The sequence below is a fragment of the Maniola jurtina genome, chromosome 19 (genome assembly GCF_905333055.1).
Source record: "Maniola jurtina chromosome 19, ilManJurt1.1, whole genome shotgun sequence".
In the NCBI taxonomy this organism is placed as follows: Eukaryota; Metazoa; Arthropoda; class Insecta; order Lepidoptera; family Nymphalidae; genus Maniola; species Maniola jurtina.
This window is the reverse complement of record NC_060047.1, coordinates 912,346-937,193: the sequence shown is the minus strand read 5'-3', so window position 1 is coordinate 937,193 and position 24,848 is coordinate 912,346. Positions and strand designations below refer to the sequence as shown.

Genomic DNA, 24,848 nt, shown 5'->3' with positions numbered 1-24,848 from the left:
TCAAATAGATATTACGAATTTATTAAAAGCAATTTGCATGAAAGGGCTGAAAGTTTACCATTCCCCTATGGGTGCCTTTTTGCCTATCGCTTGGTAAGTAAACGTGACCCCACAGGTTCGGGCCGTCACTCGTGACAGACGGGCGTCGGGCACTGACAAGGGTTCTACCTCGTCGAATCCTGCACGTGATCGAGCCAGCGAGTAGAGCGCTCTTAAGGTTGACGACCTCCCTGGCACAGTGGTAAGCGCTGTAGTCTTATTAGTGGGAGGTGTGTGCACAAGAACTCTTTGACCTGAATCCTCCTTCACCTTTCTACCATTGTACCAAAGTCTGCATCCGTACGTAGTTGAAATTCCTCGGACACGTACGAAGCGATTTGCTTCCTCGTTTCTAATCCGAACCGCTAGGATAAGGAACGCTTTTCCAGCATCAATTTTTCCTTCCACTTACATCTCACAAGAGTGAATAGGTTACTTCTAGGCAAGCGCGCTCCATCTTAGGCTGCATCATCACTTGCTAGCAGGTCTGATTGCAGCCAAGCACTAGTCTAAAAATTAGAAAAAAGGTTCCAGGTTCAATTCACGGCAGAGATTTAGAATTTTATAATTTCTTAATTTCTGGTCTGATCTGGTGGAAGGCTTTGGCCGTGGCTAATTACCACCCTAACGACAAAGCCGTGCCGCTAAGCGATTAAGCGTTCCGGTACGATGTCGTGTAGAAATTGAAGGGGTATGGGTTTGATAAAAACTGCCATACCCTTTCCAGGTTAGCCCGCTTCCATCATAGACTGCATCATGATTCATGACTTACCACCAGGTGAGATTGCAGTCAAGGGCTAACTTGTATCTGAATAAAAAAATTAGACCTAATATTCATTCATTCGACTGTCTATCTGTATCTTTCCTCAGAGTGGTTTTTGTTGTTTTGTCAAAGAAACCTTTGTACTGGAACAGTGTTTATTCGCCTGCGCTTGGCATTTTTCACACAAAATAAAAGACGTTTGAAATGCTACCACAAGTAACCTTATAAAGTGGAAAAAAACCTAGAAAAAGCGTACATTTTCAACGGAAATGTCAACTTCAAAGCCCGCAGTCGTGTGGGGCGGAGTTTAAAGTACAAACAGAGGAAACTTTGTATTTGCATTCGTTTAACTGTGACTCCAAATGGGGTGGAACAATTCTATTCGACGTTGCTGAACGATAATTTATAAAAATCTGGTAAAGTGCGAGTCGGGCTCACACGAAAGGGTTCCGTATAAGAAATAACGCTTTTTAGGGTTCCTTACCTCAAAAGGGGAAAAAGGAACCCTTATAGGATCACTTCGTTGTCTGTCTGTCTGTCTGTTGTGTCTATCAAGAAAACCCATAGGATTCCTGTTGACATGTGTATTCTTAACCAGAGTTTTATTTATTTTTATGAATTTTAGTTTTTGATATATCGTGAAAAATATCAGAAAAATACCCGAGTACGGAACTCTGTCTGTCTGACTCGCACTTGACCGGTTTTTTTTAACTTTGTGTTTTTATGTGTGGATTTAGATCTTAAAAAATCCCGTGGAATTTTAAAACCTAAACCCACGCGCCCGAAGTCCGTACAGTACCTACTGTATAAAACTGACTAAACCGAAACTGTATAAACTGAGTTAAATTTTTTTTCGCGATAACTCAATACGGAAATGGAAACCTAACCTATTTCTATCAATAATAACAAACAATAGTATTAAGATCTGTAAACTAACCCAAATTCGTAATAAAGATAATAGAATTGAATTGCTGCGTTTAGCTAGATGAGAACTAGCATGTAAATCCATTTCTGGAAGCCTGAAACATTAATCTTAGGGTTCAGTATACTTGATACCTCAAGTGATAGTGAGAAGAAGGCCGTTGCGTTGAGACACATTAATCTCATAACATTTTTTTCGTTTTTAACCCTCGACCCAAAAAGAGGGGTGTTATAAGTTTGACGTGTTTATCTGTGTATCTGTGGCATCGTAGCTTCTAAACTAATGAATCGATTTTAATTTAGTTTGTTTTTGTTTGATCAAGAGTGTTCTTAGCTATAATCCAAGAAAATCGGTTCAGCCGTTTGAATTATGACGTGTGGAAACTTTAAACAATGACTGATGATTTTATTTCTTTGTTCCAGGTACAAACATCTCAAAGTGTTAGTCATAGAGACTTAGTGAGTGTAGTGTGAAGTGTAGTGATGTTGTCGTGAGGCCGAGGCCATGTGGAGGCCGTGCGGACCTGTGTCGTGGGCCTGGCTGTTGCTCGCGGGCCTCACCGCGGCCTACACCGACACCGAGGACTTCCTCAGCGATTTGGATAAGCCAGGTAAGATAATAGGTATTGTTTAGTAAGAAGTTTACACAAGAGCAAGTGAAGTGGTGTTGTCGTGAGGCCAAGGTCATATGGAGGCCTTGTGGGAATGTGTCGTTGGCCTGGCTGTTGCTCGCGGGCTTTACTGTGGCCTCAGTGATTTGGATAAGCCAGGAAAGAAGGCACCTTTTAAGAAATAAGTTTATACCAAAGCCACTATTCTTTAGGTATTAAAGTTAAAATTAGGCAAATAAATTGTGACCCCTTAAAATAGCTTTTACATTTAAGTCACATGGGCATTTAGTACATAATATTGACATTTAAGTGTGTCAGACAAAATAAAGAACCGGTTTTACGACAATCTGAACAGAATAAGGTAAAAAAAAATGCCGTGTTAGGCTATAACCATGTCGGAGGGTTGCCAGCAAAACATACATTAAAAAAAAGTTTGTCAGACAGACAGACAAACAAGTGATCCAATAAGTTTTTTCCGTTTTTTCATTCCAGCGTAGGGAACCCTAAAACAATAAACTCTATAAAGCATTTTCTTGTTGCATGCACTTATTTTTACAGATAATTTAATGATGTTTAGAAACCAAATTCTAATATCAAATACCAAGAACACGCAACAACCGTGAAGAAAAAATGAAACGCTACAAATAAAATAATAATAATTTAGTATCCGTAGGAATCCAAAACAATCAATCTTGGACTCTCTCTTTTATTATCCACTTAAAAGAAGAACAAAAACAATAACCAATACACAAACAAATAGAAACAATAAAAGCTATACAAAAACAATACAAGAAGGGCAATCAATATAAGCCTATATTGTAAAGGCTCGTTCACACTGCCAGCGGGCGCGAAGTTCGCGGGTAGAGTAGAATCTAATGGGGGACTTTTTACTTACAGAAAACTCGCTATAGTAGGTAACCGAACGATCTATAAACTTAACTTAGTTAACAGAATTAATGAATTGCTATCTCTTTTGCTTTGCTATTACTTTTAGATTTATTACCATTAAATTAAGGTATTGTAATAATCAGATGAACACCAATTTAGATTTTTTGTAATTTCTACCGTTTTATGTCATTACGCACAATTTCGTAAACAGTGTGAAGCAACCCTGAGCCGAAATCCTAAGCAATCACACGCTGAGAGGCTAAATTTAGTGGCCACAACGTCAATAAAACAGTTTCCCATGGCTCTTACAGTCTAACACCCCCTTTACTCGATAGCCTATGAATTATAAACAAGATATACGACTTCAATCCACCATTAAGTTACCTATAGCGTCAAGTTTATAACTTTATAGGTATTGTCCGTGAACTTACTTCCGAATTCATCATCATCTGATGATGATGAATATAGGATGAGGATTGAATATAGGATCATCCTATCATCACCTGATGATAGGATGATCCTATATCGCCGCTTCACTACTAAGCATTGGGTCATGAATGAAGAATGAGTCATAGTTGGCTAAGTGTGGATTGGCAGACTTCATACACTTTTGAGTATATCAAGAAGAACTCTCAGGCATGCAGGTTTCTTCGCGATGTTTTCCTTCACCGTTAAAGCAAGTGATTCTTAATTTCCTTGTATTAATGACGATTTATTCGTATTTACATGAAACAGAGATAGTGAACAGCTAGGCTAAATCTTTTGAATCATTCAAAACTTTTTACTTTACAAAGATTTATAAGTATTTTAATACTAGCTAATGGACAGTTCCCGTGGATATAGGTTTTTATAAATCCCGTGGGAACTCATTGATTTTCCGGGATAAAAAGTAGCCTATGTGTTAATCCAGGGTATAATCTATCTCCATTCCCAGTCAAATCGATCCAGTAGTTTTTACGTGAAAGAGTAACAAACATCCATACATCCATCCATACATACAAACTTTCGCGTTTATAATATTAGTAGTCTTAATTTGTCTATGGAATAGGTAGGATACCCGTGCGAAGTGGAGGTGGGACAGTTCAGTAAATAATTATATACATTTTATTTCATACATCGCGTTTGAAGGCATGACCTTGACCTTATAACGCCACTTTTCTATACACCGTGAGAAACCTAATTTACAAACCGTCATGTTAACAAAACACCATGGACCTTGGTAGTAACCATCGGACACCGTGTTTACCTTATAGGGTATGAATTATAGATAACACTAGCCCCGACCACTATGAACTTACGTTTCTGGGGAAGCCTTGAAACTTTAATACGAAATTAGACTTGTTTTAGGAATTTCTCACCAAAAGTTGCCTGGTGGATATTGCTTTAAGGCCGCCTTTACATACAATTGGTTTTAGTTTATAATTTCTTTGTGTTATTTTTTTTATTTGTGTGCAATAAAGTTTTCTATCAATGTAATATGGATACTTGGATAGTGATAAATGGATAAACTGAATAACTAATATATATTATAATACGTATTTATTACGATTTTATTTTAAAGGTTTCCCTTTTTCTAGTCTGGATGTGTGTGTAAAAATAAACGCATTATAAATCATTGTTAACAATATTATTCCCTTATCCAGATGACCAACCTTTTGTTTAATATACCACAACTTTTTTTATAAACAAACTCAAAAATCCTTTTATTCAAATCAAGCCCATAAATTCTAAATCCCCCGCTCCGTATAAATCATTGTACAATTAAATGAACATTTAAAGGAGAGAAAACATATTTAACCGTAAAATACAGGGCCGTTGACTGTCTAATGTTGTTAATAATGAATTATTATATTAATCTCAGAGAAAGCTGCTCACTCAGCACTCAGCAGGTGATGGGGAGAGCTATGCTTAGAGCTTCTCTTGATCAAATAAGAAACTGTAGATCCGTAGGAGAATCAGAGTAGCTCAACGGGTTCTGAAGTTGAAATGGCAATGGGCAGGGCGCCATAGTTTCAAAAAACGATAGGCATTGACTACCTCTATTGGAAAGCCTAGCTTAGGCAGCGTAAACAATGTATGCCATAACAACATCACACTAATATTATAAAGGCGAAAGTTTGTGTGTGTGTGTGTGTGTGTGTGTGTGTGTGTGTGTGTGTGTGTGTGTGTGTGTGTGTGTGTGTGTATGTTTGTTACTCCTTCACGCAAAAACTACTGAACGGATTTGGCTGAAATTTAGAATGGAGATAGATATAATATCCTGGATTAGCACATAGGCTACTTTTTATCCCGGAAAATCAAAGAGTTCCTACGGGATTTCAAAAAATCTAAATCCACGCGGGCGAAGTCGCGGGCATCGGCTAGTGTAGTAATAAAAGAGACACTTTGCAAACTTAATTAAAAAATGTGACACACTTTTTAAAAATTGTGATTAGAGCTCGTTCACACAGGCTGCGTAAGCGTAGACGTAGCGCCTACCAATGCATTGTAATGTATGAAACTATATGAAACATGGCATACCGCTTGCGTGGCGTGAGCGTTCACGTAGACATAATGCGTGCAGTTACGTCTACGCGCGTCACAAGCAAGCGTCACGTGTACGTGCTGCATACGCGATTGGTGTGAATCGGCCATTAAGTACAAGATTTCATTTCAAATTTTTTGTTTATGTTACTTTTTGTTTTATTTGACATCAATAAAATTAAGTAATCAATAATAATTAATTACCATACTAAAGAGACCGCTCTTTTATATTTATTTTTTCGCTCAAGAGTAATGTTATTTTCGATTCCACAAATTATATCCGGAACATAACATTGTGTCATCGGGGTTAACATATGAATACAAATATACTATAGCATGCATACCAAGACGTTACCTGCTTAATAGTAGAGACACAGCCATAACAAGGCATACAAAATATACGAACGGCTTATATCCGTGTAGCATTGGATTATTGGGTTTTGTCACGGAAATTATAGATGGAAATATTTTGGTATATTTTTTAGTATTGGTTCTGTACAAGGTGCTTCCGTAGCATCCTAGCATGCTGAGGTTAGGACCGATCTGAAGATTTACCAAAAAACATTTCTCATAGCGTCTGAATTAATGAATGAAATGAACGTCACTGAGCGATTTTTTCTTAGATAGCTCTTATGAGAGAGTTCTTGCTGATAATTTGCACACAGCGACTAACTATTAATATATCTATCTCTGTCAATGACTCGGTATCATACATAGACTGTACGTTTTTTGCACGAGAAAATAGTCGATAGCTAGGCGCTGCGATAAGACAAGTGCTTATGCTAATTGCTTAAATTGCTCTGTTACATGTAACATGTAACTAATCGGTTAAAACCTGGAAAATTCCAGATTACCACAAAGGGTATCAAAATCCCCCTGATATGGAATATTTCCAAACCTTTCATAGGTAGATATTTTGTAAAAGGAAATATTATACGGCTTAGTCTATCCCGGAATCCGCTTATCGCTTTTATTGCCGGCTAATGAACCCTAAAGCCCCCGTATGTGAGTTTTATTCCCAAAAATAACAATACATCAAAGGGTTTACGTAAGGACGAGTCAATACGATTGTTATAATACCACAGTAGGCTGCCCGCACATCCACTACTATCGCTTCATCGATATTCGCCCGTGCTTTTCGATTGTTTTTTTTGACGTGACAACGTCTTATAATTCGATAGAGCCGGCTGCACGCACGAAAAAAAATTGGTTGTCTGTAAAGTCGGTTTACAGACGATAGTTGAACGTGACAACAAAGGCCGATTGTGCTTCTTTGTCGCTCGCTCCGCGCTCTCGCTTGCACTTCAAGCCTTACATGGAACGCCTCAGAGCGAGGTAACGCCGCATGAGTCATGTTTTTTCCGTGCGTGCAGCCGGCTCTATCGAATTATAAGACGTTGTCACGTCAAAACATGAGTCATGCGGCGTTACCTCGCTCTGAGGCGTTCCATGTAAGGCTTGAAGTGCAAGCGAGAGCGCGGAACGAGCTACAAAGAAGCACAATCGGCCTTTGTTGTCACGTTCAACTATCGTCAGTAAACCGACTTTACAGACAACCAATTTTTTTTCTACTTCTATATTTTCGTTAACTCTGCTGCTTGAGTGACCATTCCGTTGTTCGAGCAACCACATTGAGTTTCGAACTGATCACTCAAGTAACTCGTGCTACTTATTGATTATCCCAGTCTCGTAGTTTGTGTGATTTTGTATGTATGTTAATTTAATTTGTATATGTTATAGCTAAGTATAAGAATTGATTTTACAAGCGAAATTAAAAAGTTTTGTGTGGAACATTTTGTGATGCGTGGTTATTCATTTTTGTGCAATTTTATTTAAATGAATGGAATTATGATAGTTTTTTAACTGTATGTGATGCAAATAGACTTAGAAAAGTAAAAATCAAATGTACGCATTATAGCTTCGGCAATCGATATTCACTATCGACTCAAGCGACCGTCGCGTCGTTCAAGCGCTAGTAGCGAATGTGTGGCCAGACTAACACTGCCATATTTTACCTCGACGGCCTTTTATTTGTTCTGAACATGATATGTGGAACAAAGTATATGTATTCTCTATTACGTATTGTCGTTCCGTACGCTTGGGTGGTACATGTTTTGATAGCTGAGGACAAATATTGTTTACAATTTTATTGTTACGTAAATGTGTCTTTTATAAGAATAGTAATGATAGCCTAGTGGTTAAGACGTCGGCTTTCTATTCGGAGGGTCGGGGGTTCGATTTCGGGCATCTCTAACTTTTCAGAGCTATGTGCGTTGCAAGCAACTATCTCCCAAAGCCACCATGATCCAATCTTCATAATCGCTGATCGTTCCTCCCTGTGTTGGGGACAATACGCAGAGAAACCTTCAGCTTTTATAAAATGACGAAGGTCTGGCACGCGCTGGCTCTTAGTCCATTATTTGTTGGTTTGTCCTTCAATCACGTCGCAACGGATCTGCGTCATTTTTTTGCATGGGTATGTATAGTTAAAGACCTGGAGAGTGACATTGGCTACTTTTTATCTCGGAAAATCAAAAAAGATTCTCACGAGATTTTTAAAAACATAAATCCACGCCGATAAAAAAGTGGCCATGAGCGAGTCGGTAATAATAATGCTTAAGTAAATTAAAGATAATTAAGTAAATAAGTTATTAAGTAAATTGAACGGAATTCATATAGTTACAGTTTTATTATAAGTATAGATTTAGAGTTCAATGATACAAACCAATACAATACAAAACTTGCCAATACAACTTTGAAACAAACACATCCACATAACCGCATTGAACCATAAACAGTGTTACAAATGCCCCAGAACTTTTCCTCGGGGTGTATAAAAATTGCTATTTAAGAGGCAGAAAGTAATTTACTCCATGAGACTCGAAGCTCTGCGGTTCAAGCAGTAATGAAACCAATTTCAAGTTATTTCAACACTAGGGAATGCCCGCGGCTTCGCCCGCGTGGATTTCGATTTTATTTTTCTTCTTGGTCTTTGGATTTCAAAGTAATCTGCTCCAAACTACGCAAAATACTTTATGTAAAGTATACCTACAGTATAGCTAAAACAACTTCCAACTGTCCAGAGTTCAGCTATCAAAACTGACCAATTGATGATAATTCCTAATATATCAATTGGATGCCTATATGTTTTGTACATCGTGTGGAGAACGCAAAAGTCAGTGCTTTAAAAAAAATTACAAGGAGATCGGTGGTCAAAGTTTGCCCTAAATAATTCTTAAAAGGCATCTTTTAAGCAAGCAGAAACAATACGGATTTGAAAGAAACACATAACCGCATTGAACCATAAACAGTGTTACAAATGCCCCAGAACTTTTCCTCGGGGTGTATAAAAATTGGTATTTAAGAGGCAGAAAGTAATTTTCTCCATGAGACTCGCAGCTCTGCGGTTGAAGCAGTAATGAAACCAATTTCACGCCATTGCCGACATCATGGTGCATTTCACGTCTGCCGTGAGGTTTCTGTTCGACTTTAATTACTGACAGCTTCGCGCCTTGCAACTAGGTGGCTTTCTAATGCACGTTCGCTCTAATTAAAAGGAATCTGTTTATTTTCCTTGGCGATGAGTGAAGTGAACAGTATTCAGTTTTCATAAATTCTGTTGCAGTGGAATTTTGAATAATGGAGTGAATTTTGAGAATCACTTTGTTTTTTAAACACGTTCTCAGTATTAATAAGCTGGGATTTTTAGCCCTATTAATGTCACTTTGCTGTCTATTTGTATGTCTGTCTGTCCCCGTGTTATGGGTTTATAAATTGTAGACGAAATGAGTTATACAACTGGACATTTGGTATTTGGCGTGGAAGGTTGACCAAAAACTGAATATTGTATTGGAAATTCAGTTAAAGTACTTTTAAATAAGCTCCCCCATACATAAAAAATGTGCTGGGTTTTTTTTCTTACTCTTACAAGTAAGGTGTCATTGTTAGAATTCGTTGAGAAGAGAAAACTGATAGCCTACAATTTTCATAGTTATTAAATTATGACGAAAATTTAAGAAGGATAGATCGCTTCTTTTTACTCTTTATTTTTAAATTCAGTCAAATTACATTACTTATTATTACAGAGATTCATGACAGTTAACTAAAAATTGCGGACGAAATATTTGAGTGAGATTCGGGCTCCAATCTTGCAGACATCCCAAGTATTTTCAACCTATCCCCTATTAGTCCGAGATGCCATTGCATAATTTGGGTACAAATTATTTCTAACTAGCTGATGCCCGTGACTTTGTTCGCGTGGATATAGGTTTTTTTTTAAATCCCGTAGGAAGGGTACAATCTATCTTCATTCTAAACAGTCAAATCCGTCGCGTAGTTTTTGCGTGAAAGAGTAACAAACATACACAAAAACTTTCGCCTTTATAATATTAGTGTGAAGTGTGATAGTGTGATATTATAAATTATTAAAAGGTTGAATATTCGTTACTCCTCCATGCGAAATACGACTGGACTATACCCGGACTTATAAATTAAATAGTTATAATTTGGATTTTGGTTATTAAAAATCCTGCGGGAACTCTGATTTTTCACGTTAAAAATTAGCCTATGTCGCCTATGTCTTGCAAGCAACGAAAGCTGTACCAAAATCGGTTAAACGGATCAGTCAGATAGACACACTTTCGTACACTCTTATAATATTACATGTACGAATTAGTATAAGTGCTTTTGTCAAACTAAATTCCATAAAAAAAATCTCAAACAATAAATTTTACCAACCTAAATAGAAAACGCAAGCGTTATGCTAAGCAACCTTGGCATAATAGTTTAGTCAGCCATAATTTTTACCACATGATGTATTAGGGACCTTTTTGTGTTAACATAAACTCTCTCTCACTTGGGATTTCCTCTCTTGCAAAATATTTAAGAGAAGAAAATGGACGAGCTCTCTGATGTGATCCTGATGTCCCTGTATGTACGCCATGTATATAAAAGTAACATGTCTATGGTATATGTGTCATTTCTTATTTGACATAGTGTTAAGTACTGTGGGAATGGGTATAATCTTTGGACTAGCCTTTACACAAGTTCAAAAAATCTATCAAAAATATATGCTCCTGAAAAAAGCATATTATACAATTGAAGATTATAAAATGATAAAAGAGCGTGGATTTGACCTGCAGCTCGCTCCAGCAATGCGCGGGACTTCAATTACTTTTCTTTTTAATTTATTCAATTACCTTTATACATACATAGTACATGGCATAAAATTGTACTTACATCAAATTTTGGAATAGAGCAACCGCCGAGTTTCTTGTTGGTTCTTCTTGGTAGGAAAGGCATTCTAAACCAATGTTAGATGCTTTTGACGATTCAAAAGTACTTGTAAAAGTTTAATTTATTAAAAGCATTCTTATTTATATATTTATTAATTATATGAAGCAAGCTACTGTTATAATATTGTTCAATAAAGGTTATGTTTAAATGTTTATGTCAGACAAGTGATGTCTTAAGAAGTTCATACAATGTGAGGGAGCCCTTAGGGTCCCTTTGAGGCGGTAAGCAAATTTGCAATGCGTATGACCGCAAAGGGCTATATATCACTGAGGCATTTAATATATTATTTGGTTTACTGAATATGTATGAGGTACCTATGTCGTAAAATGTCGAGCCTTTTTTCGTGGACTAAGTTTGTGGTTTTGAAAGATTGCGTTACTATAATAAATTATACGGCGTTGATAGCCTAGGGTCCGACGTTGACCTCCTATCAGGGGCTCAATACCGTAAAAGCACTCCTAACTTTTCCGAATTGATGAAGGAAAACATCGTGAGGAAACCTGCATATCTGAAAGCTCCCCATAATGTTCTCAAAAGGTCTGCCAATCTGCACTTGGCCAGGGTGGTGGACTATGGCTTAAAGAAGACGGGTCGTCTCAGCCCGGCTTCTCTCGGCAGAAAATTTGGAAATCTAGGCTACATATCATATAGGCTACTGTTAACGCTTTTTATTTATATACGTTAATTGTAATAAGTTGATAGCGTGTTCGCGGCCTATCGGAAGTATCGTGTAGATCGTACCTTAACTATATATGTCAACTGTCATATTTTATGAATTGTCAAAATGTCTACTTAAATACCTTCACTTGAAAAACCGTTGGAATACACTCACTACGCTGAAGATACTTAACTGGTTTTATTTGTTCCTTCCGGCGTTCCTAAAAATAGAAGATCTGCCCATCAGCTCTTCGGTGTTGGCTACAATAGCTAACATAGTGGCGACCGTGACAGGACGCCCGAAGAAGGAAAAGCCATCCAGCGTGAGAGCGTTGTCGCCAGCCGGGACGCCAATCGTCTCGCAGCATCAGGCACAGCGCAAGTCAACGTCGTTGCAGCCCGCCGGGACGCCTATCGTACCGCAGCATTAGGCGCAACGCAAGTCACCATCGTTGAAGCCAGCCGGCACGCCAATCGTACCGCAGCAAGGCGCAACGAGAAGACGTCTGAAGCCGTCGCCGGGACGCAAATCGGACCCGCAGCATTGGGCTCAGGCAGAGGGAGCACTTTTCTACGCCAGCAACAGCGAGGCCGTACCAACATTTCAGATAAGTGTCCTATCCCACATACAAACACAATACATTCATCCAAACATCCATAAATCCATTCTACAAACACCCAATTCATACATCCATCGCTCCATAACCATCCATATATCACGCACTATTCAAAAGGCCATCCCACTTTGCACAATCAATCACAAAATTCAAAATTTTGCACGTTGTCATATTTTCATCCATTACGCATTAGTCGTACCTACCTACTCACTTCATAATTCATACGATTTCAATTACTGGCGCGCGCACTCATTCGAGCTGCGCAAGAGACTGAAACCGGCTCATTAGCCGACGTCAACTGCAAGCGACGTGCATAGGTAAAACGCACCTAGTTATAGTTAGGTATAAGTTTAACTTATTCTTTGCAGCGATCTAGCGGCTGGCCGATAACAAACCAGTTTTTGTTCACCTACAGCTGTTAAATTAACTTTAATATGTCTCTAAAAGAATTAATTATAAAACGCAGCAGCGTTAAGGGTCGTGTTACCAAATTTAAGAACTATATCTCTAAGGTTAACAAGCTTTCAGTGTTAGATTCATTGGAATTAGGCGAATTAAAACTTAAATTAGGTAAAATTGAGTGCTTAGCTAGTGAGTTCAGTGACGTGCAGGGTCAGATTGAATCTTTAAGTGGGGACACATTAAATGCCGAACTAGATATTCGCGAGGAGATCGAAAATGAATTAGATAGTGTGACGGCGTTAGCTCAGGATATTCTGTCGCGCAATTCGAGGGTTCCGTGCTTTGAGGACGCGCACAGTAGTAATTCTTTAGGGCAAGGCGTCTCACAAGGTATTGGGTTCAAATTACCTCTAATTCAAATTTCGAAATTCGACGGAACGGTTTTCCGATGGCTAGAATTTCGAGATACGTTCCGGTCTCTCATTCATGATAACGAGCACATACTACCCATTTATAAATTTCATTATTTAAACTCGTATTTAGAGGGAGATGCCGCTCGCGTCATAGCCAATCTTGAAGTTTGTGCATTGAACTACAACAAGGCCTGGAGTTTATCATGTGAACGTTATGATAACAAGAGGCAGCTAATTACAAATCACCTCAACGCTTTATTCAATATCGAAACACTGTCCCGCGAATCGGAACAGTCATTGCGTTCATTAGTAGATAATGTAAATAAAAATTTGCGTGCGTTAGCTAGTCTTGGGCAGCCCACCGACAAATGGGATGCGTTAATTATTCATATGGTTAGTTCTAAATTAGACAGCCATACTAGTATGAAATGGGAAGAGCATCGGAATTCGTTAAGTGATACGCCAACTTTGGATGAATTTCATCAGTTTTTAAAGGAGCGTGCCGACGTTTTGGAATCATTTAATCGAAATAAAATCCAAAACAGTCGTGCTTCATCTAATGCCGCGCCAATCGTGAGCAATAGTAACATTAATAAAAATACGAGACAAAATAAATCTCATTCGTGTGCTGATCAATCGGCATACATTAATACAGAGGAGTCTGCTGCACCCACAGTTCAGAATTCCGTCGAAGAACTTAGTGTGAACCTATCTAGGCAATCAGCATCTCACGTTATGTTATCCACCGTTATGATAAAAGTTTCTAACCCTCTTAACTCCAAGACTGAAGTCATTCGAGCGCTTCTAGATTGTGAAAGCCAGTCTAGCTTTTTGACTAGGCGTATTAAAGAAAAATTAAGTTTAGAGACGATACCCACTAATCTTACCGTCGTAGGTATAGGTAGTAATTCAAATAATCATGTTACCGAGAGATGTTTTGTTCGGTTTAACTCATTACAAAACGATTATCACGCAAGTTTATCTTGTTTTATTATGCCCGAGTTAACAGCCAACATCCCGAAAATAAATATAGATTATAAATTATTCAATCTCCCCGAGAACATTCAGCTTGCGGACCCTGAGTTTTACAGCCCTGCGCCAGTAGATGCGCTAATAGGGGCCGATTTATTCTGGGATGTAATAGGTAACACCGTTAAATCTTTAGGTGATGGAAAACCATATCTGTGTAGCTCACAATTCGGGTGGGTTATTTCTGGTCCTATTTCATTAAATTGTGACCCTAAACAAACTAATTGCAATTTTGCATCAAGCGAGTCGTTCGATGATCGCTTAGATAATCAAATACTCAAAATTTGGGAACCTCAAAAAATATTATTAAATGATAGCGAGAAGGCTTGTGAGCAGCATTTCAAAATTCACACCACTCGCCTAGAATTAGGTCGATTTTGTGTCACATTGCCTCTTAAGGATTCATCCATGACCTTAAGTGACTCATTTAGTCAGGCTAAGAAGAGATTTTTTAATCTAGAAAAACGATTTTGCAAACAACCTGATCTAAATCAAGAGTATGTTGCCTTACTAAAGGAGTACCTAGACCTAGGCCCTCGTGCTGAACTTACTAGCCCAAATTCAGTGATTTTATTCATCATACAAATCCCGCGATATGTACCCTGTGGTAATCACATTAAGGTCGAACTTCTTTCGCCTTGCGACGCTTCTATGAGTGCGTATGACGCATGTATTTATTTAAAGACAATCGACGCGTTAGGTAGGTCGAGCGTTCATTTATTTTGCTCGAAGTTGAGGGTAGGACCGGCCGGGAAGTCTATGACGATTTCACGTCTAGAGTTATCCACGGCACAGCTCACTGCTAGGCGCAACATACCTACAGATTTAAAACCGGTAGAATTGTTCTCTGATAATGATCGAAATCTAGTATCTGCCGTTAAAGAAACTACTCAATTTTTAAAATCAAATTCCGTCACTTCTGACTTTCCAGTTGACGAACAAATCTTATCTATACCTGTATATTCAGGCGAAATTCAGGAGACTGGGATCAAATCCGATATAAATATTCTCCTTAAAATATATTTGGATCATAATCATTTTAGTCCCGAGGAATTCAGTAATATTATTTCGCAAGTGGGGGCTATACTGAATAGTCGCCCCTTATATCCCTTGTCTTCCTCTCCTGACGATCTTCTCTCTTTTTCCTCAGGACACTTCCTGATTGGACGGCCTCCAACTACGCTGCCGTCACCGAATATCGAAGACTTCAGTTCGAGCAGCCTGGACCGCTACTCGAAGCTTGAACTCGTGCTACTGCAAGAGGATAACGTCGCACCCCTCAACTGGCGCCTCGACTGGGTCACCGCTCTGTACCCAGAACTGATGGAGTTTCCAGTATCACCGATATCCAAACCGCGAGAGGAGTGGTGCGCAGGGCTTTGACTAGCATTTGCCCCTTGCTTCCCCAGATGGACTTTTTTCCTCTTAAACGACGTTTAAGAGGGGGGGAATTTATGTTAACGCTTTTTATTTATATACGTTAATTGTAATAAGTTGATAGCGTGTTCGCGGCCTATCGGAAGTATCGTGTAGATCGTACCTTAACTATATATGTCAACTGTCATATTTTATGAATTGTCAAAATGTCTACTTAAATACCTTCACTTGAAAAACCGTTGGAATACACTCACTACGCTGAAGATACTTAACTGGTTTTATTTGTTCCTTCCGGCGTTCCTAAAAATAGAAGATCTGCCCATCAGCTCTTCGGTGTTGGCTACAATAGCTAACAGCTACTTTTTACACCGAATATCAAAGAGTTCCCATAGGATTTTAAAAAACTTAGGTAGGTATATCACGGGCATAATCTAGATTATTTTTATATAAAAAAAGGAAAGAAATAGGTCACGGGACTTGTCAACTTATGACTTTTAGAACCGCACCATTGGTAAGGGTGCCAGTCAACTAAACCCAAGTGAAGCGGAGGTGTGTTTAATGAACCAATTAGATTTTTGAGAGATTTGAAATATAAGCATCTCTGATTTGAAAGTTGGGTGACCTCTACATCGCTTCAGTGGTCAAGCAACCTAAAAATCCACACTATTCACTTCAGCCACTAGGCCACCATGGTCGTTATAGTTTATTATTCTTCTTTATCTATCTTTACAATGCAACCTGTTAAAATTTACATCTTCAAACACCAAAGCTTGTAGGCTTTGTCTCAATCCGGTATCGCCTACAAATCATCTGATTATCTTTCGCTATATATCAGAACATCTCTACTAAAGCGGTCTAACCCACAGTTACTTAAAATTATTGTATAAATTGTAGTATCAATTTTCAGATTTTTTTTCTTTGGTTCTTCTCAGTTTATTTTGACAATTAGAACTAGTAAAGAGTGTATCTATCTCTGCCATAATAATAAACTGCTAAAAGTCACTGGTAGAGATTTCTTATTGAGATAAGTGCTTCCCTCTCCACTTATTTCGCTTGTTCTTTTTTTGGTACCAAAAAATAAAAAACAACGACATTTAAGCACAGTTAACAATTATTGCAAGTATCGCAATGGGATAACTATAGCTTTTTTATTAGTGCTACTGAATGTAGCGCTAATAAAAAGCTAGGTCTTAACTCTTAACCGTAGCTAGCTTTCGTCCTACTGAAAAAGTTGTAGCGGCATCACTAAACGATAGGCATCTATCTACAACATTCTGCTGTACATCTGCTGTACAATGTGAAATAAATGATTAGTATTTTGAATCTATGGAACTGGTATACCTACCTACTTTATGCTCCGTCTTCACGCTCCGACTTGCCTGCGAATCTGTGCAGTCAAGACCGAGAACTGCGCAGTTCAATCTTTAGCCAGTCGAACGGTTGCTCAAGCCACGCTTTTGGAACTGCGTGGGATACCGACTTGCCGTCGACATGCACAGCACAACTGGTTTGTGCAGGTAAGCTCATAGTTAAGATGGAGCGTGTAGCTGGAACTTTATTCTGACTAATGTATTTATATCAAAAATATAATAAGTATTAGGTAATTAAAAATCTATCATTTAAATAATAAAGTAGTTAGTTAGCTAAAATATAAATTTTAGCCATTTCTTGGGTTGGGCCACTTTTCTTTAAACTTACATAACTGTACCTTATCAGTAAGATAAGAATATTTGAAAATCAAAGATTTAGAGATCATGCCGCACACGACGAATATGATAATCTGTTATCTTTTTACAACTGAGTTAGGCATTCAGCCTGATTAAACTTGATTTAGACTCCTTTGGGATAAAATAAATAAATAATATAAATAAATAAATCTTTATTGACAAAGAAGTTTTACAGTCATTTTGCATTTGGCCTCCACACTAGGGAACCTTACACGTGGAAAAGAGAGAAGAGAGAAGAAAAGAGCGCGGATTTACTCCAGAAATGTGCAGGTCCTCAGTCCAGGTCCCAGGTCCAGCTTCTGGTAATCGGTCAAGCGATTACCAGAAGCTCTAGAATTGCAACTCTGCTCCATCGGCCGTCGGTTTTGCGAGAAGCGTGATTTGTCCAGAACACGTCAGCTTCTGTAATTGATTTAAACTTTGATGTTTGCTTATCTGTCTATCTATCTGTCTGTTAGCATTCACGACCCATCTGTTTGACCGTTTTTGACGAAAGGTACAGAGATAGAGCCTTGCTTCGCAAGGAAAGTCATAGGCTACTTTTGGTCTCGGAAAATCAAGGAGCTGCCACGAAATTTAAAAAATAAAAAAAAAAATTCACGTGGATGAAGTTGCAGGCTTCATATTATAGCAATATTATAAAAAAATGATATTGATGTTGGGTTTTGTAACCCCATAAAAAGTCATTTAGAAAATCAGTAAAATCCAGTAATAATAGGCTAAAAAATCAATTTCCTAATCAATGCGGAACTAATCATTTTACCACAAAAATAACAATGGAACATAATCACTGATCACAATTGCGCACAAAAAGCTATCTGTCGATTAATTGAAAGTGACACCATGACGCCTACGACCCGGATTCGACTCCTGGTCGAGTCAAGGTGAACCAACTAATTATTATTATTATACTAAACAAGATGATACCCGCGACTTCGTCCGCGTGGGTTTAGGTTTTTGAAACATCCAGTGGAAATTCTTTGCTTTTCCGGGATGAAAAGTTGCCTATGTTCATTTCCGGGACGCAAGCTACCTATGTATCAAATTTCAGGAAAGTAGCCTATGGTTTTCATGACAGACATGACAGACGGTCAGACAGACAGACAGACAACGAAGTGATCCTATAAGGTTTCCGTTTTTCCTTTTAAAAGTAGAAAGACCAGCAACAAGATTACAATAAATGAACGCAAAGAAGATATAAGGTTAATTTTACCTTCACCATTATAATGATTTTGATAACCCACGATGACTAACCTGTTTCATAGTATAAGCCTTAATAAGATTTACGACATATAATCGGCCCTTGCTTGTACCTAATTAATTTAAATTTAACCTTTAAGATCTACGCAATGATAAAAATGTCAAAATACTGTTTACCGTGGTAAAAATCCAATTAATAACATACCCATGTTTCTGTAATAAAAATTATAATTAATCAAATAGGTAAGTCTTGACGGTGGTCTTTCCATCACTTGCTCCATACTAACGTAGTTTCGCGAGTTTAGTACGCGACAGGTCGAGTTGGCAGTCGGGGTTGGGACTCCCCGCACACCCGCAAGGCCTCCGCGTTATCCGGTGCGGGTGTGCGGGACGACCCCCGCCTCGTACTCAATTGCCATCTCGATCTATCGCGTGCTATTATTACTTAGTTGTAGAAACATGAGATTTTGAAGATTCTCACGTGTTTTGGCGATAGCTCAAAAACTACTTTGTACAACTAACTGCTTATTTGAAAAAGGATAGCAGAATAAAAAGTTAAGCTTTATTTTATCGATCACAAGTTTTCGCTTGACTGCGATCTCACCTGGTGGCAAGTGATGATGCAGTCTAAGATGGAAGCGAGATAACTTGGTAAGGAAGTTTTTTATTAAACTCATACATACCCCTTATCGGTGTCTACACGGCAATGTACTGCAACGCTTAATCGCTTGGTGGCAGGGCCATTATAGCCTTCCACGGCCTACCAGCCCAAACCAGATAAAATCTAGAAATAATAAGTTGTCCTTAGTTGCTCTGTCGAAAATCGAACCCGGGACCTCCCGTTCACCACTGCACCAGGGAGGACGTCATAATCTACTCGATTTGGAACAAGAAACTACCCCTCAATACAAGCCAGGGTTAATTCACGAATCATTAGTGTTGCGGGCCATTTCCTACCCATTATATAATTTAATAACCCGCTGTAGAGCGCTCAGTGTTGAATATACGCACCTTGTGCTTTGACTTGATTATGGTAACCATAATTTACGTAAGACCATAACGTCCTCTACACGCAGGAAATAATATCCTAGTGCACAAATCTTAAATTAAATGGTGACTGACTGACTGATCTATCAACGCACAGCTCAAATTACTGGACAGTGGACGGATCATGCTGAAATTTGACATGCAGATAGCTATTATGATGAATCCACATCTGCTAAGAAAGAATTAAAAAAATCCCTTAACCAGGGCTCTCTCCGTCACTCGTTTCCACTCGTTTCATACAATCGTAGTTCCAATTTCATTTGAATATTAAGCAACCAAAGTCCATGAAATTTTGCAGACATATTCTAGAAACTAATATCTGTGTCTGTGTTGTTTCAGATTTTTCTAAAAATATGTAGTTTTAAAATTACAGGGGCTCAAAGATTTGTATGTAAATTTTAAAGACCGCGTAACTTTGAAACCGAATATTTTAACAGAAATCTGGAAAACCACAGACATAGATATTAGTTTCTAGAATATGTTTGCAAAATTTCATGGACTTTGGTTGCTTAATATTCAAATGAAATTGGAACTACGATTGTATGAGACGAGTGACGGAGAGAGCCCTCTTAAAGGCCTAAAATAGGGTTTGAAATTTGTATAGTCTATGCGGACGAAGTCACAGGCTTAAGCTAGTCTAAATATATAAAAGGAAAAAAGGTGACTGATCTATTAATGCACAGCTCAAACTACTGGACCATAGGCTGTTTGGTTTGCAGATGGCTATTATAATGTAGACGTTCGCTAAGAACGAATTTTAGAAAATCGAGTCGGATTTTCTAAAGGCTTAAAATAGGGTTTGTTTGTGAAGTTCATGCGGATGAATTCGCGGGCTTAAGCTAGTGAGTTATAAATTATTATGAATAATCGAAATTTCAGAGGAGCGCCACATCTGTGCGGATGAGGTGGCGAAAAAAAAATCCTGCTTGCGTTTTTTCGCTCGCCAAATTTTACCAGCTTTGTTTCTAGATTTAACCCGACATTTGATGATAGTTAACAAAAGTTTTATAAGAAGCTGTTTCTAGACATAATCTAGACTTTGTAAATAATAAATGCCTAAAGTGGAGATAAATAATAAATGTGAACCATTTTAAATATCAAAATCTGACGCTCCGAAAACTGATTTTAAAACAAGCTCTCGAAATGTTCATCTTTGAAACGGATAGCGTCCCAACTAAAAACTCCCACAACTTTGTGTACTTATACCCGCAAGTTTGAATTTATTAAAATTTGAGTTTCATTTCGGTCGAAAGTTTCGCCCGGGACAGGTATGAATGTAGGTATGAATTTATAGAAGAAAACTTTTAACTTTTAACTGAAACCGCTAGATCTCGTTAAGAATGCTCGCTTCGTTCGCGTGTGAAACCATGGTTGCCTTTTCTTGGCTTATATAGCATTGTGGTTTGGCTCCATTTTGTTTCTGTTGTGTGAATCCGTACAGGTGTTAAATAGCAATAAAACATACTGGTATACTGTACGAATTCTCGGTGCAATTGCTATATTCTATCTGTGCAGTCTATGTTATAGAAATTTTAAGAAAAACGGAACCCTCATATGATCACATTGTTGTCTGTCTGTCTGTCTAACCACCTGTCCGTCTGGCGTCTGGCCATTGCCATCAAACACTGCGTTAAACAAAATTTGTTAATCGGTTGAGGTTACATTACTACAAATGATGAATTTTTGCCGGCTCCTCAGTAGAATCTACTTTCCAAACCATTGGTAGAGTTCTGACAATCATAAGGGGCACAAGTTATTATACATTTAATGTTTCAATTTCATATCTTACAATTAATTTGCAATATTTAAATACATATTTTTTGGAAAGCTGTATTGTAATTTACTTAAAATATGTAATGTATATAGATATTTAAAAAAAATCTACTAAATTTTGAATGAGAAATCTTGACTTTATACCTACTGCAAAACTTTCTGCAAAGTCACTATTTTTGCATTAAGCTTGTATAAGTCCTTTTAACTGTTTCAAAAGTTTTATTGTCGAAATACGTTAATGCCATTTATTTGTATAATTAAACCTTTCTCATGGCTGTATATTCTAATTAGTAAGGGTCTTGTTCGTAAGCTTTAAGCCATTGTCACCCTACGTTGACTTATGACGCATTGCGGTTTGGATTTAAGCTGTTTTTGCTGTTACCAATTAGATGTAACACTTGTTTTAGCCATTATGTGTATTGTAATGTTATAACTTAATATATACTAGATGACGCCTACGACTTCCGCTTGGATACAGGTTTTATGAAAACTCCGCGGGAATTTTCCAGGATAAAAGTACCTAATGAATCTGTTAATACAGGGTATAAGCCACATCCAATCAAACTTTTAGCCAAACGGTTCAGTCAGTAGACTATGTCTGTTTTCACGATACAAGCTGTCTCTGTACTTAACGAAACTTAATATGTATTTTTTTGTGAAAATTGAAGAAAAATCACTAGGTAGCGGTAGAAAATTTTTATGACAGTGGAAATTGCAACTTTACAATCTTATTTTTTACAGACATACAGACGGACAGGACGAAACCTATAGAGTTCCTAGTTTTATTACGGAACCCTAAAATTATTTAAACATACCAACTGGGGAATGAAAATATCTGCGAGAAATGATATCTCATAAACATTTTTGTGGCAGTCTGACAGTAAAAAATGTACTTGCAAATTAAAATTGTTATATAAACAGTAAAATGCAGGTTTACATTTTAAAACAACAATTGTGTATAATGGAAGTACTTAATAATCGGTAATCACATTTAAAATTACACACATTATAGCAACACGCGATAACATTTGTATATTTTTCGAATGCGAGATATTTTCAGAGTATTTTGCGTAGTTATTTACAGAATTTATTTTGTAAAATTCATATACCTACAGCTTTCGCAACGAAAATTAAAGTGTACCTGGATTTTACAAAATAATTTGTAAAATTCATATATCGAGAACGATTTATAGCGTTAGTACTTACTCCAGATAAGTTGGCCTATATTTCTGGCTTAAAAAATATACTGCAATAATATTTTTGAGCCGTATCTCTCTATTGGTTTAGCTGTTAGAGGATTTTGGTCTTAATGGTCTTAGTGCCTACAAAAACTATTCTAGGGGGGTTAAAGTTTAACGTTACTTTAGTTTTTGTAACAAGGCTAAGTTTCTACTACTAGTTTTAGCCAATAAAATTCAAAAAAAAATTCAAAATTCAAAATATTTTTATTCAATTAAACTTTTACAAGTGCTTTTGAGTCGTCAAAATAATCTACCACTCGGTAGGAACGGAATGCCGTCGAGAAGAACCAGCAAGAAACTCGGCGGTTGCTCTTTTCATAATTTGAGACTGACGATGCGACTTCCGTAGGAGAATCAGGGAATCTGACGTTCAACAGTCAGTCAACCAGCTTTTCCTCTTATATATGTAGAAATATGGATAGGGATATTGTGATTTTTGTGGATATTAGTGTTTTGTGTGTTTTTATAATTTGTTTGTGTTACTTTGATTTCTAAATAAATCTGAAACACTTTAATAAACATTAAAAATTAGTTAATAACATTAATTTATGTTAAGCCGCTGATTACGTTTTTATATTATATTGTGACATATTAGATAAAAAACTCATTCGCTTTGAGGTCACTTTAATATTTGCCTGTTACAAAAACTGTGTCAGTTACGTAAATGACCTTCATTATCATCACCAACAACCCATCGCCGGTTCACTACTGAGCATGGGACTCCTTTCGGAACGAGAAGATTTTGGTCAAAGTCTATCACCCTGGTCAAGTCAAGTGGATTGGTGGACATGCAGCTTTTCTCACGATCACCGTTAAAGCATGTGATATTTACTTGGTTACTTTAACACATAACTCCGAAAAGGTAGAGGTGCGTGCCCGGTTTCGAACCACCCATCCGCCGAATAGAAAGCCGAAGTCTTAACCAATAGGTTTATTTTATTCAGATACAAGTTAGCCCTTGACAGCAATCTCACCTGGTGGTAAGTGATGATGCAGTCTAAGATGGAAGCGGGCACACCTAGAAGGAGCATAGCAGTTTTCACTAAACCCATACTCCTTTGGTTTCTACACGGCATTATACCGGAACACTTAATCGCTTGGCGGCACAAAGCGTCCCAACAGACCAGTTATAAAATTCCAAACCCCTGCCGGGAATCGAACCAGGGACCTCCCACTAATAAGACCACAGCACTTACAACTGTGCCAGAGAGCCTATCACCACTCAAATAACCTTCAAATAGATTTTAATTAATATGATATCTATTAGTTAATCTAAAAAGGTTAAACCGTTTATAGTATCAAAATTTAAACCGCTGTTACATTATCATAATTGACAGAGTGGGCGTAATAGTGCCAAACAATATAATAGAATATCAATATTCTTAAAATATATGATGTATTAGTTGTTGCCAGCGATCTCATTTGCGTGGGAGGAGTTTTAAAACGATTTTGAAGTGTCTATTTGTATACTAAATTGAAAATGTTATAGCTTTATAAAAATTTATCCTAAATTAATTATAATATTATTTACAACGATTGAAGTTGTTGTAAATAATATTATAATAAATTTGGCAACTGTAACAGGCTGCCATAAATATTTTGAAGAATGCATGTATGGTAATTATACAAGGTGTAACCAGAACGCTAGCAAAAAATTAGTGTTATTATTACACTACCTTAACACAATCCAATGCCAATAACCATTGGCCTTAGTTTTAGTGATTTAGTATTTTTTAAACCCGCATTGTAGAGCGTGCGAAACTAGGGTCAGATACCCCCTCCGACGCGGCACTGACTTTGAGTGACCTATTTACGGAACGTTCGTTGACCTCTTGCGTCAGTCAGATGTTTTATTTGCAGTATATTGTGAACTTTTAAATAATATAGGTTATTTTTTTTTGTGGTACCTTATCAGTATATATTATCAGTCTTTGTTTTTGCTAGCGTTCATCAGAACGCTCAGATAATCTGAATTTTAATTTGTAACATACATTTTGCAACATCAGTTGCAAAATGTATGTTACAAATTAAAATTCAGATTAACACTAACTTTTAAAATCATATTTAAGGGCGTTAAAGTACAAGCCACAAAACTAACCATACAACCTCTTTCAACATTCATGTACCAAGTAAAACTAGCCATTATACAAGCATAAAACACCGACAGGAACCTGATTTAAAATTCAATAGCATGACTTTAATGAAACAAGCGTCGACGGAAAATTCCACGCCTTATAAAACGACAGGATTGCTTTATAAGAGTTTCCCAAGCTTGGCTTCCTTGCGTACTTTTCGTACTATTGAGATTTCTCGATCGATTGCCCT

General features: G+C 37.5%; 1 protein-coding gene across 1 annotated transcript in view; it reads left to right on the top strand.

Moving 5' to 3' along the window:
* Positions 1 to 24,848, top strand: part of LOC123875350 (hemicentin-1-like) — a 293,979-nt gene that overhangs the window by 108,428 nt on the left and 160,703 nt on the right. Inside the window, exon 4 of the mRNA XM_045921127.1 lies at positions 2,147 to 2,334. Within this exon, the coding sequence (XP_045777083.1) occupies positions 2,229 to 2,334 (106 nt within the window). The 5' untranslated portion in view covers positions 2,147 to 2,228. The remainder of the gene's footprint in view (positions 1 to 2,146; positions 2,335 to 24,848) is intronic.